This window comes from Coffea eugenioides, chromosome 4 (assembly GCF_003713205.1).
Source record: "Coffea eugenioides isolate CCC68of chromosome 4, Ceug_1.0, whole genome shotgun sequence".
NCBI classification, from domain to species: Eukaryota; Viridiplantae; Streptophyta; class Magnoliopsida; order Gentianales; family Rubiaceae; genus Coffea; species Coffea eugenioides.
Window position 1 is genome coordinate 13,861,878 of NC_040038.1, and position 14,256 is coordinate 13,876,133.

Sequence of the window (14,256 nt, forward strand, 5' to 3'; positions counted from 1 at the left end):
AATCAAAGTTTCAAAGTTTAAATTTCAAATTCAAAGTTCAAGCCTCAAATATTCTGACATGATAGTTCATACTTCAAACTTTTCAACATACAAAACTTGTCTCAAAGATTCAAACATGGCCATGATTAACAATTAATTCAGTAAATTAGTACCGCAAAACATAAACTGATAAACATAAACAACAACAATGCAGCTTATCACTTCAATAGATCATTTATTGTTCATCACTTCATCTCTATATTTCCTAACTATAGCCGAATTCAGTACCACCAAATTCTTCGACATCACCAAAATTTGACATATCACATCCTTTATTAGGATCATTTCTTCCCTCATTCTCTTCATTTTTAGTCTCATCTTCATCTCTAGCATCCAATTCAAACAAATATAGAGTTTCATCTACATAATTAACACCAACGAATGAACCATACACTCAATTTATATTGTATTTAGCAAAAATGAAATAGATGAGTATAGAAATTCTATATTCTATAATACTATAGCTCACCACTTGGTTGGTTGATAGTAAATGCAGCTATTTCATTCCTAAAACTTTCCTACTGGATTCCAACTATTGTAAAAAATGAAACTAGAAAAGAAAGTAGAGCATATATTCTTGACAGATTATGGGAGCTTCCCGCCACTGCCAAGTGTCAACTACATTTGTCTATGCTCCTAGTTGGAGAAACAAGTTTACTTGTTCAAATGACAGATTATGAGCTCCCATAATCCATGCCTACTATCCTCGTATAGATGGTTCGGCCACTAAATAGTGCAGGGAAGTATTTTCCAGGACAAAAAAAAAAGTGCTCGATTTAAAACTGCTCAAGATTTGGGTTTTAAGCATGTAAAGGTGGAATTAGATTCTTGACTAGGAGTTCATCTCGCCAATCAGGATGCAGATGATCAAATCCGAATGTTTGTCGATTGTCGACTAGCTTCATTGTACCATTAATTAAAGCTAAAAAATCTACATGCAACATGGATTAATTACCTTCAAGGCTTCACCGGTAGCTGCTAAAGTACAGAATCTACACTCTATAGAATCGACGAAGCTCAGGGCTTGGGGGAGGAGCGGAGAAATAAAGGTCCGTGTGTGTAGTCGGCAAACACAGGGGAAATCGGAAAAGCTTCAGAAATCAGTAGAGGTCAAGGCTTCATTTCAGCAAACACAGCGGAATTATTACTTGATTTGCTTCTTCATTTCTTCGTCCGTCTTTGTCAGGCTGCTAGAGATTTGGGAGAGAAAGTGAGAAGAGAGAAGAGATTCAAGAGAAAGAGAAATCCTTAATTCCCAAATTCCCAATTCCAATTGTCCCGTAATTAACTAATTGTAATTAAATTGGTAATTTGGTTTGAATCACATCGAAAAGACAATGAAGCTAAAAATGGTGCCCGGTGAAATTAAACAAATTGGATAAAAAGGTCACTCCATGAATATTACAAAAACCCGTCGAATAAGAAATAATTGTTGGGTTTGACGAGTTTACGGTTGAATCGCCCAGGTTGAATGGTTCCAAACAAGCAAGCTACAACTTTGATCCAATTGTAGAACCAACTCGGTTTCGTGGCCGATTCACCAGCTTGACCGGTTTGACCACCAAGCCAGACCGGATTTCATAACAGTGTAATGTGGAGTTAATTTTGTACACATTAAGTGAGTGTGTATATATTGTCACGGTTGAATGTATGACACAAATGTAAAATTTGAAATTTGAAATTTAAATTTAAATTAATTGTCATATATCTACCGATGATAGTGTGCATATTGTCAGTATGTAGAAAATTAATCCTATTATATGTACTAATATAATCGATGTAAACACCAAAATTATAATTGGAAAGATTAGATAATAATGTGTGAAAAACACAAATTTTCATATGGTTGATAATATAATATTTCTATTTTATTTTTTGATAAAAATGAAATTTTATTAACGATATTACTGAAAAGCGTCCAGCACGATTTGATTTACATCATAGAAATCTGTATTAATGGTAGGTTAAACATCACTAGAAATAATACATATGTAATTTAACAGATACAAAAATTTGCAAAATTGTGAACAAATATGAAAATTACAAGAAATTTTGATATGTCTTCTAATAAGGTAAATCATTACAGCTCCCTCGTGTGCATGTTGCAATTGTCAAATCTGCTAATCAATTGCTTTAAACTCCAATAATGATGATATCTATCGAGATAGATCTAAGATCCAAAAAAAAGAAAAAAATTTAGATCTAACAACCAGATCTAAAATAAAGTTAGATCTAACAATAAAATAAAAAATTACACAAAAATCTTATTAGAAACTCACCAGAGAATAGAAAATTCTTACTAGGAACGCATAGGAGAAATAGAAAATTCTCACTAAAAAAAATTTAGGAGGAACTTTATTAGAAACAACAAAGTGAAAATAGAATTTACGGAAGGTAGACCACCCTAATAAGGGAGGCCTCTTGAGAGAAGAGCTAAAGGAGGAGAGAGAAATTAAGGAAGAGGAGATTTTGGTTTAGTAACTAAAGTTTTATTTTGATGTTTTGATATGTACGTCTGTTATGTGAGTTCATACATTTTATGGTGCAATTGTCATTGGTAATTGCAGAGAAACTCAATTAGCCATGTAAAAATTTGAAATTAGACTAGTAAATTTTTAAAGATTTTCAATTTATCAAGTTTGTGACCCTAGTTTTTCTAGAATTTCCTTCAACTCTCACATACCTCCCCATAAATTAGGCTAGTAAAAATTAAAGCTTTTACCATTGCTGTTATCTGTGGGGTCTTCAATGGGTGCACTCATTCACACACTTATGATTTGGAAAGAAAAGGCCTTTCCAACTTATTCATTCCATTCCAAGTTTGGTATGGATCATTTAAGTAGCAAAGGCCACTTTTCCCTTGAAATGCTTATTCCAACCTTTTTTTTTTTTTTTTTTGGAATTCCATTCCTCAAAAAAAAAAAAATCATAGGAAAGCTCTTTTCAACTTCATCCTAAAATGTTCAAATTAGCATAATGTCAAGTTTATCCTCATAAATATATTCTCTATCATCATATCTTAGAATATTTGTGAGCACAAGTAATAGTAACATTAAAATTATATCTAACTTATGTCACAATTAATCTAGTCCCTTGAACATTAGTGGCGGAATATGTCGTCATCATGCAAGATAAGCTTAATTAAGACGTGCGCACATAATTTAAATCCAAATCATTATCACTATCACTATCTGTTTGGCACGGCTTAGTGTAGTCTAATCATAAAAAGCTAGGATTCCAAAGATCTAACCTTTATGTACAGTACCATCGACATGGGTCTGCAGAAAAGTGGGCACACACAGTTATAAAGGTTTTCTCTTCCATACATGGGTAGAAGTAAAGAACATGACAAATAAATGATTCACATCCATGTGCATTTCTTTTGATTCTTTTTTTTTTTTTTTTTGGGGTAGGAATTTCATTGATTTTTTTGGTAGGGACAATGTGTCAAAAATGTGGGATCGAGCCGTCCTCATCAACTTTCTTGATAACTCAGCTGGAAAATTCTGCTCAATTTGTATGTTACATGAACAGAATCACTTGTTTTGTTGATTAAACACTAAGCTAGAAACAACTTTAGATGGATGGTAATGTACAATAATAGCTTTCATTCATCAACAATATTTTCTATCAATGTTGATGTGCTGTGTAATGATATATTTGTATGAATAGATAGGGAATATCATAGTCGTCGCTGTTCAATATAATGCACTAAACTGTTTGATTTTGATTCATTGGGAGATACCTCTCTCAAACAGAATCTATACAAATTATTATTAAGATTTTCAAATTGAGGTCAAAACAAGCCGAAATTCGGTGTGAATATGATGTGTTTTGAGGGTAATATAGACCAATGGAACATGTTTTTTCCTTGCAGGATATCATTTCCTTGTACTAAAAGATGATAATGATAAGAATGTAAAACCAGTCCATGGCATAACCACCACACTGGTGCAATTAGAGCTACTTAAGTAGTAGTTGTAATAATTCAAGTCCTTTTAGTGGTTGTTGTAGTCATGCTGAACATTATATATTCTCTATTCTCTATTCTACTTGTGTCCTTTGTGGAGTCAGATCAGATTTGCTTTCTTGGAGGGTTGGACCTCAACAAAGACATCAAATCTTCAAGTAGATGTTGATGGAAATCAAGATTCTCTCTTTTTACCATCTTTTCTCTAATGGACCAATGACTTGAAATTTTTGTAGTAACTAGAAAGGGCGTACATGGCCCAGAAAAATTAGCAAGAAAATAAAAAGATGAAACGGAAAGGAAAAGTTAAGAGGTAACAAGTATTAGATCTGTCAACGGTCGGGTCTGGACCCGAACCTAGTCCGAATTTGCTATTTTTCCTCGGGTATGAATATAGATATAATTATGTTTATCGGACCTATTTTCCCTAATAAAAAAGCAGGTCAAATACGAAATATTAAATTATGACCCGTATCCTACTCGAACCTGTTTAAATGAATTAATAGTTACAAAAAAAATATATATATATATATACATCTTATATTATATATATACATATTACTATATAAATTCCGGTACAAGTATATCCAACCCCATATTTGGACCCGATCCGATCCAAATCTAGATCTAAAAGATCAAGTATAAAGCCCATCAAATATATGGGTTGAATCCGAAACACGTACAAAAAAATGGATGTGGGTCCAGAATATTCAATTCTGGCCCAAATCTGACTCATGATCAGATTTACCAAGTATCACATGCTTGTACCTTCATGCATAACATTTAATTACTAAAATGGTACCAATTCTTGGAATGTTGTTGGATATTAATTGGGTTGACATGATTCTTAATTTCCTAATCCGAAAAAGTTTTTCTTTTTCCTTTTTAATTTTTATTAAAGGAAGGAAAATGAAAAAGGGAAGATAAGAGGTTGTTGATTATTACTAGTGCTTATTCAGAAGGTGTACTGTTTGGGCTGGCCAACAAAGAATTTAAACAACATCGGCCCAAAAGTTGTAGCGACACCGTAGGAATACGGATGTATATTCATACCTAACGAATTTAAAAGGATTTTATATATATATAATTTACGAAATCCAATGAGAACGTCGCATACCATGTTTTTTTTCCTTATACATGTTTACATTTATTACATGTTATCCTTCTGTTTTAATATTTTGAGTCTTTTTTTTTATGTTTGATGCTTTGTACTAGTGAATTAATAAAGTTTTCAAAAATATTATCAAAAAAAGGAAAAAAGAATCATCATTTGAGTGAACAATTCATTCACCAAAATATAAGCTTTGGCAAAGACAAGAGGCGGAGAGGGTATTGTTTTTTTTTTTTCCCAGAAACGATAGAGATTTTATTCATAATAATAATAAGAACAATACATTATATGAGCAAGGGCTCTCCGTTTGGATTAGCTGTTTTTGGAGGTATTTTTGAAAAACTTTGCTGTAGCAGAGTTTTTAGAGTATATTTTGAAATATTTTTAGAAAATATTTTGAAATATTTTTTATTGGCACTTTATTATGAGATATTTGGTAAAATTTTAAAAAAATTTAAACTAATTTTTAGATTATCTTTTAGAGTACTTTATTGTAACTTTTATTGTATTTGAAAAACTAGTTTTTGAAAAACACTCCAAAAACAGGAGATCCAAACAGATTAGACTTTACAAAAGTAGACCAAGCCACTGACGAGCTTAGAGTTCCTCATTAAAGTATATGCATAGCTAGTTTACTCAGTTTTTCACTGAGCCTATTCACTTCAACAGGTAGGCTATCCAATGAGCATTTCCTAAACATTGAGCTAAGATCTTTTATATCCTCCAGGTGAGTTGCCAGCCTTGAGTTACTAGAAGCTTGATGCTTCCAGGTAGAGCTGGCAATTTGTCCCAAGTCCCAATGGGCTACCCATGCCCAAAGGAACTTTGGGCGGGATGGGTATTATAATTTGGTATTGGGTTTAAGTTGGGACACATCCCAACTATACCCATTAATGAATGGGAAAGGATGGGAAATACTTGGGTACCCATTGGGCTCAAATGGCAAGGGCTCCGTTTGGATTAGCTGTTTTTGGTAGGTGTTTTTGAAATATTTTATTGTAGCAGTGTATATGAAAAATTTTTACTATAAAATTTTTTTGAAATATTTGATATATTAATATGGATGGGATGTTTCTTGATTGTATATTACTGTAACATTGTATTTGAAAAACTTATTTTTTGAAAAAAAAGTCAATCCAAACGGAATCTTAGATTCAAAAATAATCTTTAACAATTTTTATAGTCATACCAGCGAATATAATCTAGTAGTCTTCCTAGTCATTATCCACAAGAATTTCCAGCATTTCAGTTAGTTTAGACCTGTCATCCTTGGACAATGATAAGGATAAATATTCAACATCCTAAGGATCTTGGCCATCTTGATATATGTTGGAATATGGCTGTATATCTATCTTTTCCTTTATTTTTTAATTCAATTTTTGGTGGGAATCTTGAGTATAAAGCACTTGCATGTTTATTTAATAAAACTAAAAGAAATTTAATAAATCAAAAATATTAAAATTATATTAAAAAAAAATGAATTAAAGGAAAAAAAATATGTAGAAAATGGATTTGGGTATTGAGCGGGATCAATCTAAACCCATCCCAAAATGATCCCGCCCAAATTAGTCCCAAAACACATATGGGTAAGGTTGGGCCCAAACCCATATGACTCGGTTCCATCTCAAACCCAAGCAAATCCCGCCCATCCCGCCCATTTTGCCACCTCTACTTCCAGGCAGGGAGGGTATTGTGTTGGATGGTAAAGCGAAGAATTGTAAGTAAGAGATCCGGAGTTCAACACTTCTCACTTACAGGGAAAAAAGGGGAGGGGGGGGGGGGGGGGGGAAGACGATAGATCGCAGTCTATTACCTTCTGGCAACCTAATAAACAAACCAAGCATTATTCATATTTCAACAGCTACTACACGAAAACAACTACAGATATTTAACGGATATTCGACTTTTCCAGAGAGGGTTTGTTGTCAAACTGTTACATTGTCCTTCACATTTGCACATCCTATTAATACATAGATCTTACAACAACAGTGTATGGAACTATAATTACTCCAAGGCTATAAAATCACACAGATGAAAAGCACCATGTCCATACGAAGTGCACACTAAAATTTGCAAAATCTAGGCAAAATTTCCGGTGAGCAAGATGACAAAAGAACGTAGAAGCTCACTTCCTTGTATCCAACGTATTTGTGCAAGGCAAATTACTGAATCTCTACCACCTTGCCAGTGATTTTTTTCATCCCATCCAAGCAAAAACTCTAGCCGAAAGGCAAAGATTTAAACAAAATTTCATTCTCTCCATACAGACCAACAACAAGAGAATAGACATTCAGAAAACATTGAAGTACCAGATCATGTACAGAGATGATAAATAAGCGCATTGTGTGTGTGTGTGTGAGAGAGAGAGAGAGAGAGCGGTGATGACACAGGAAAAGTTTTGTTTGGCACACAAGGATGGATAAATCTTCCTAGTAAAGCCTTAAAAAGTATTTTTCCCTAGTCAGACAGAAGGTGAAGACTGAATTCACTTTTGAGATGAACAAATTTTTAAAGCACAATCCAGGGCCGGGAGTCAGGGATGTGATAAAGTGCATCCCATCGTACTTTGTAATGCTAACTAGCTTATGCAAGCTCTTAGTATATAATACCTCTGTCTCATATCTTGGGAATATACTTGTTATTCTACACATGCTTTTCTAAGAAAAACTATCCGACATTAGGGCTATAAAACAAATAACACCACCATTAAATGGTAATCAGAGCTCATTTTAGATCACACCACATGCTGAAGACCATGTATCTTGACAGATAGACTTGCTATATCAGGTGGTTCAGTTTGAACGTCATCCTTTCCTTTACATTGTTAGTCAATGGCAAGGAAACTTAAAAATTTCAGTTCAACATGAGAAACTTAAAAATATGTCATCAATGATTGAGTACTTTCAGCACTTAAATGCATAAATGTGGATGAGTTCATATTTCACAATCGAATTTTGCCTTCAATTGGATAGAGGTAATATTAACTTAATATTTTCATGCAAGTAGATATTCGGCCTTAAGGTGCTCCCTCCAAATAAAGTTTGAGCCTATTCTCCCAAACTCAAGCATAGCACAAGCCTTAGAATTCAGAGTTCTTTTTGCTCATAGTCATCAACCTGCTAAAGTCAATGTGTATAATTCAGAGTTCTGCTTTGCCCTTTAGTCTACAAGTCATCAACTTGCAATACAAGTTGGTATCCAGCCTTAAGGTGTTCCCTCCAAATAAAGTTTGAGCCTATTCTCCCAACCACGAGCATATTAGAATTTAGAGTTCTGCTTGCCCTTTAATCTATGATTCATCAACTTGCCAAATTGTAGACCAAAAGCATATATCGAATTCAAGTCAATAAAGTCTAAAACACATTCCATGCATTAACTCTCAAAAGCCCATGCAGATATTATAATCCTTCAGGAACAATTCAACTATCAGCAGTGAAAGAACTCTGTGGTTACATCATAGTCAAGCACTCAAAACTAATTTGGTTAAAAGAAACAGAGTAGGAAAAATAAGCTCCAGTCCAACAATATAACATAACAAAAATAAATCTCATGAGATTAAATCCACTACTAATACAGACACATACCCCAGACACACACATGGGAGAGTGAGCGAGAAAAGAGTAGAAAGAGGACAGAAATTTCAGTACCTTACTCAGCAGCCCTCGCAGTCTATTTGACTTAAGGTATATATGCATAATTGACAATTCAGTTAAGAAATTATACCAAACCTGAAAGAATACAATGCAGATTTTGTCAATAGTTTTCAAAGGCCAATTATAAGCACCAGTTTACCTTGAATATTGTATCCATACCACTAAGAAAAGAGTCGTCCAAATAGAATGCCACTATAGACAATCGCGCCAAACCACTTATTGGATACAAATCTAGAGACAAAGAAGAGACAAACAAGTAAGTCATTAAGTCACAGCATTCGATTGCATAGGCCCAAAAAGAAAAGAACAAAAAAAAAACTCAATTATAAACTGCTACACATATAAAACACCTTCGTAAATCAATTGACTAAACAAAACTACTAAAATAAAATTGCAATATTACCATGCCCTGAAATCAGATTTACTCAAAAATTGAGGGAAGCAATTATCTTCTATTCCAAGAGGATATCAATGAATTTAAAGAACAAGAAGCAGCAGTTAAATGGTCAAACTTATAATTTAACAAACTAGATAACAAAACTCTATGGGTAACACGCACTTCTTGTTGCAATCTGCACGACATGACAAATCAACTGTCCGTATCTGCCAAGCTAAATGGCTCGATGCAGCAGCTAAAAATGCATAGTATGGCCATCCTGCTCCAAGAACAGTAAAAGAGAAAATGAGGCTGAGAGACAAAACAACTTATAACTCTATATAGGAAGAAAGGGGAGAGGGGAAGAGATGACATGTTATTGCCACTACAGGCCAACTGCAGAGTATGACTAAAAGGTGAATTTCTACCAATTTCAGCATTCAGTCCACTGAGGGCAAGACTGCCAATGCATGCAAGTCCAAATCCAGTAAGCCACTCTTTTGTTGAATCCCCAAACCTCAAGGCAGTCGATTTAACACCAACTTTAAGATCATCATCCTTATCCTGGAGAAGCAGTACTTAAATCATTACCATAGTATCAGGCAGCAACAAAAGCTATCCCTATATCATATCTAAAACCAATGAGACATAAAAAATATATACAAGGATAAAATATGAACACACCTGCCAGGTGACAAGTATCACAACTAGACTTCATAAAATATGTCTAAGTACCTGATGTGCATAAATTGTATCATACACAAGTGTCCAAAATACACCAGATGCATAAAGCGGCAGCACAACTGCGGGATCAAGACTCCCTCGAATAGCAGCCCAACCAAGTAGTGCTCCCCAGTTAAATGTTAAACCAAGATATGCCTGAGGCTGCAAAAATAGAGACACAATGTCAGATGACATTAAAAATTTTTGACACAAGCTCATTGCAGTACACACACACACATGCACGCACACGCGCACAGAGAGAGAGAGAGCAATCCTGACAACAAACAAAAAAGACTCAGATGCATACCCAAAATGTGAACCTTTTCATAAGGGGATACGAGAAGACCAATAATAAGGATGAAGCTCCTAAAATCTGGCTGCAAAAACAAGATACTACAGCAGATGAAAAAACAACTTTGTGAAGTCATGCATGATGAACACACACAATATAAGCAAGTGACATGAATTCAAACTAGAATTAAGAAAATCAAAGACAATAGAAAACTGTTGATATTCGAAAAGTTATTATTCACTTAAATGCGCAGATTCCCATTGTATAGGATTATTATAGCCCTTTGGAGCATCCAAATAGAGGATGAATGATATGAAACTCTGTTGGTTTCTAATAGTCAATTAACCGTCTTGTTTTGAACAGGAACTAATTCATGAGCCAAAGGTCCCCACCAAAGAGTAGAGCTAATCATTGCCTGTGGGCTAGGTATGCAGTTTGAACTTTATCCCATTCTTCAACCATGTAGTTCAAAGAAATATATAATCACTGAGACAACCTTTATCACTCTTGAAAGCATCCTTTATTCCCTAGTTATATCATAAATTATCCTCTTGAATTGTTTCACACAGAATCTTTTTTTTTTAAACGTGGCAGGTTCATTTTTACCTCTCCTCCTTCGCCTCCTCTCTCAAGTCTCAACAGTCTATGACTTGCAAAAGTTTGTAACTGGCTGATACTAATTAAATAACTTTCAAATGCAAAGTACACAACCTGAAATTATTGAGTTGAAGAAGAATCCCAAGGCCTAATAGCAGTTGAAAACCAAGAAAGCAAAGCCCTTGAAATGGCGTTAAAGCACCACTGGCAACTGGTCTCAACCTTGTCCGCTCTACCTGCACTATAACATGCTGGAAACTAAGGAACCGAGTTCGCGTGAGGAAGGGGAAAGTGCAGAAAACAATGACAATAGATGAAAAGATGCACAAAAGAACCTCAACTGTCAACAAAAAGAGATTTTTCAGCTGTTGATCCTCAAAAATCATGGTCACAAATGAAAATGACACTTCAACTATCCATCACATAGTGTTTGAAAGAAGCTAAAAGATGAGGATCAAAAGGCAGACAATAAAACCAAATAAACTGAATTTGTAAGGAGAAAAAACAAAGATGGAAAGAAACCCTCATTCCCAAACCATCAGCCTAACAATACCAAGTTCATTCCGAGCTACCCATATTGCGCTCTAAAGATTTATCAAGCCCTTATTCAATAACCAAAAGAGCAATGGAAGCTTAATGAAAACTATTCAAATTTCTTGAAAACAAAAACCATCAACTAATTTTGGACACAAAAGTTGCTAATCTTCAACTCAAATTCCTGCGTCGTACTAGAATAATATCGAACAACTTCTTAAATATTCACCACATAAAACGCAGTCCAAAGTCTGGCTGAGAAATGGGAGTTTAGCAACGAGTCACTAAACTAAATTCGAAGCTAACAAGTTTTTCTTTTTCTTTTTTTTTTTTTGAGAGAGAGAGAGAGAGCAAAACGAACATCAACAAATTCTCCATATATTCAACCAAATCATTGAACTTCTTGCAGATTAATAATCATCACCTTGGTATCGATATCCCGGTCAAGAAGATCATTAATAGTACAGCCGGCGCCGCGTAATAGTAAAGCTCCACAACCAAAAAGGGCCATCATTTTCACATCAGGAAGGCTTCCGGATTCTGCCGCCATTGTAATCGACCACATACAAGGCCAAGCTAACAGCCAGGTCCCTATCGGCTTATCCAGCCGTGCAAGGCGGGCGTATGGCCGGATTTTCTTGGGTAAATACAAATCAATCCATGATAATACTTCCAGCCCATTATTCTTACCACTATGCTTGTCATCATTCTCCTTCTTAGGGCTTGCTAGGGTTGAATAATGAAGTAATTGAACTAGGGTTTGGTTTTCGGGATAGAAACGAGTGCAAATGAAGTGTTTGTACGTGGAATTTGTGGGATCAAATGGGGTTAAACTGTTGGAAAATGAGGGAATTGACGGGTGCTGTGGAAACGCTTTGCCGGCGGAGGAGTGACCGGAAAGAGTGGCAGCGGCGGCGAGGCGACCATGGCGGTGGAGGGTGCCATATACTCGAGAGAAGCGCCGATACAGGGCCATCAGTCTGAGAGAGGAGGAAAGTGGAGGGTCTCGTCTGGTTGTTGGTTTTTGAATGCTTATTTACACTTAAACCCCGTAATTATGGGTGAAGTTGAACTTTTGGAGCTGAATTTTTTGTTATCCACATTTAGGAAGCTAATTAAATCCGGGTTATGGGTTTGGGTAAAGGCACAAATGAGTCAAGCTTAATTGAGTAGCTCGTGAGTTTGTTTGGTCGAAACTCGAGCTCGAACTCGCATTGACCGAATTTGAGCAAATTGAGATATTTGACAAGTCGAACTCGGGTTTAATATATAAATTTGAAAGCTCGTCGAGCTTAATCGAATTTCACATATATATGTTTTTTAATTTTTTATTTATTAATATAAAATATCTATTTTGTCCCATGTTTAAAATTATATAAAATATAAATTTATATTTCTTAAATTCGATTAGGCTTGATTGGACTCAATAAGAATAAGTTCGAGTTCAAACTCGAGTAATGTAAAATAAAATCGAGCTCGAGATCGAGCTTAATTTTCATGAGCTCAATGAGCTGGAGTTCGAGTTCGAATTCAAGTTTTTTAACTCGAGTTGAAATCAAGTAGTACACTATTCGAACTCAACTCGACTCGATTATATCCTTAGATAGTAGGAGATTAGGTACTCTCAAGAATTCCTCTTACCAAATCGTAATTTGTATATTTAAATTTTTTACTAAACCCTATTAGGTAACCCTGTGGGTTTGAGCTCTTATTACCAAATTCTTTCGTTTCAGTTTTAGAATTACTCATTGGGTACCCTCTACCCGCCAATTTGAATAATTAAAAAAAAAAGAATTAGTTTTCATCAAACTAAAATCAGTAGACATCATGTTAAATCAACACACTACGTTGAATTTTAAATTTGGGTAAAACCATAGAGAAATTCAACATTTTATGAAGGGAAAATTTAACAGTATTCCAAAAGAAGACTCAAATAATTATCCCACATTTTCCAACAAAGAGTTGTGTAAAATGCATGACGAATAATAGTCTATAAGACAAACATATGTGCCAATTGAATCCAAACTAAAGAGAATAAACATATTTTATAGAGGTATTAATTCCTCAATATATATATATGTGTGTGTGTGTGTGTGTGTGTCTGTGTCGGGTATTATCTTTTAGAATTCTCTTACTTAACCTATCGGATTATCTGTCAGTAACTTCTCATCAATATCAAATCCTAACATATTGCCTATCAATCGTCTAATCGTATTAATCATCGGATCAAGTACTCATGGGCATTGGTTTTAACCTACTCGCTGTTGTTCCTACTTAATACTTCTCTAATTCGACTTTAGGGGATTAGAGTTGCAGATTTAGATTATACTAGTCAAAATAATATAATTATGGTCAATGATAGCAAGTTGGTAATGATAGAAGGAAGGTGGCAAAAAAATAACTAGGGTCCCAAATGAAATGACAAGAACAAAGAATGATTATAAGAACTAGAAAACCAATAAAAGAATTAGAACAAGAGATCATAGTATCAATCAAAGACAAAAAAATAAATTTAAACAAAAGAAAAGAGGTTTGTATAGCACCTCTGCCCTAGTAGAATTTATATGATTTAGACACATTTTCATAAAGCTACTATAAATTTAGATATATACTAGGCAAGAACTTAACTGTAAGGCGAGGTGACACATTTGATATTTCAAAGGTGTTGTTACAATTTTGTCTTTCGTATAATAGCAAATTATGATTGCCAAATTAAATTCGTAGATATAATGAATATGTTGTTAAATGAGATACCATGACAATTCATTAGATGAATTATTATACATGTCATACATTTGATTCCTATTTCCAAGCACAATTAATCTTTGTTTTCTACCATTTCTCATAATAAATCTTAAAAGATACTTTTAATATACCAACATGGGTAAGATATTTTACTAGGAAACAATCTAAAAGTCAATATTGGAAGACATATATATTATGATTGGTGTGGAACTACAT

The 14,256-nt window shown here is 34.4% G+C and overlaps 1 protein-coding gene across 2 annotated transcripts; it reads right to left on the reverse strand.

Moving 5' to 3' along the window:
• Nucleotides 1–7,018: 7,018 nt before the first annotated feature.
• On the reverse strand, nucleotides 7,019–12,286 carry LOC113767369 (4-hydroxybenzoate polyprenyltransferase, mitochondrial-like). Of its 2 annotated transcripts, XR_003468013.1 has the most exons (9): nucleotides 11,720–12,286; nucleotides 10,876–10,997; nucleotides 10,180–10,249; nucleotides 9,885–10,034; nucleotides 9,578–9,713; nucleotides 9,333–9,429; nucleotides 8,933–9,004; nucleotides 8,768–8,848; nucleotides 7,019–7,339 (listed from the first exon to the last, which is right to left on the reverse strand). XR_003468013.1 is itself a non-coding variant. In XM_027311436.1 (8 exons), the coding sequence occupies exons 1-7, from the start codon at nucleotides 12,269–12,271 to the stop codon at nucleotides 8,935–8,937; spliced, it is 1,197 nt and encodes a 398-aa protein (XP_027167237.1). In that variant the 5' UTR covers nucleotides 12,272–12,286; the 3' UTR covers nucleotides 7,019–7,339; nucleotides 8,913–8,934. The 2 variants fall into 2 exon arrangements, 1 of the variants encoding a protein (XP_027167237.1); XM_027311436.1 differs by lacking the exon at nucleotides 8,768–8,848 and having other exon boundaries at nucleotides 8,913–9,004.
• Between the last annotated feature and the right edge of the window lie 1,970 nt (nucleotides 12,287–14,256).

What these genes read in the sequence shown, in the direction of transcription:
- LOC113767369 (XM_027311436.1), bottom strand. Translation starts at nt 12,271, where the DNA reads ATGGCCCTGTATCGGCGCTTCTCTCGAGTATATGGCACCCTCCACCGC. An exon ending in ACCGGGATATCGATACCAAG is followed by an intron (nt 10,998 to 11,719) that starts GTGATGATTATT and finishes GTTATAGTGCAG; the next exon opens with GTAGAGCGGACAAGGTTGAG. An exon ending in TGAAAAGGTTCACATTTTGG is followed by an intron (nt 10,035 to 10,179) that starts GTATGCATCTGA and finishes CTATTTTTGCAG; the next exon opens with CCTCAGGCATATCTTGGTTT.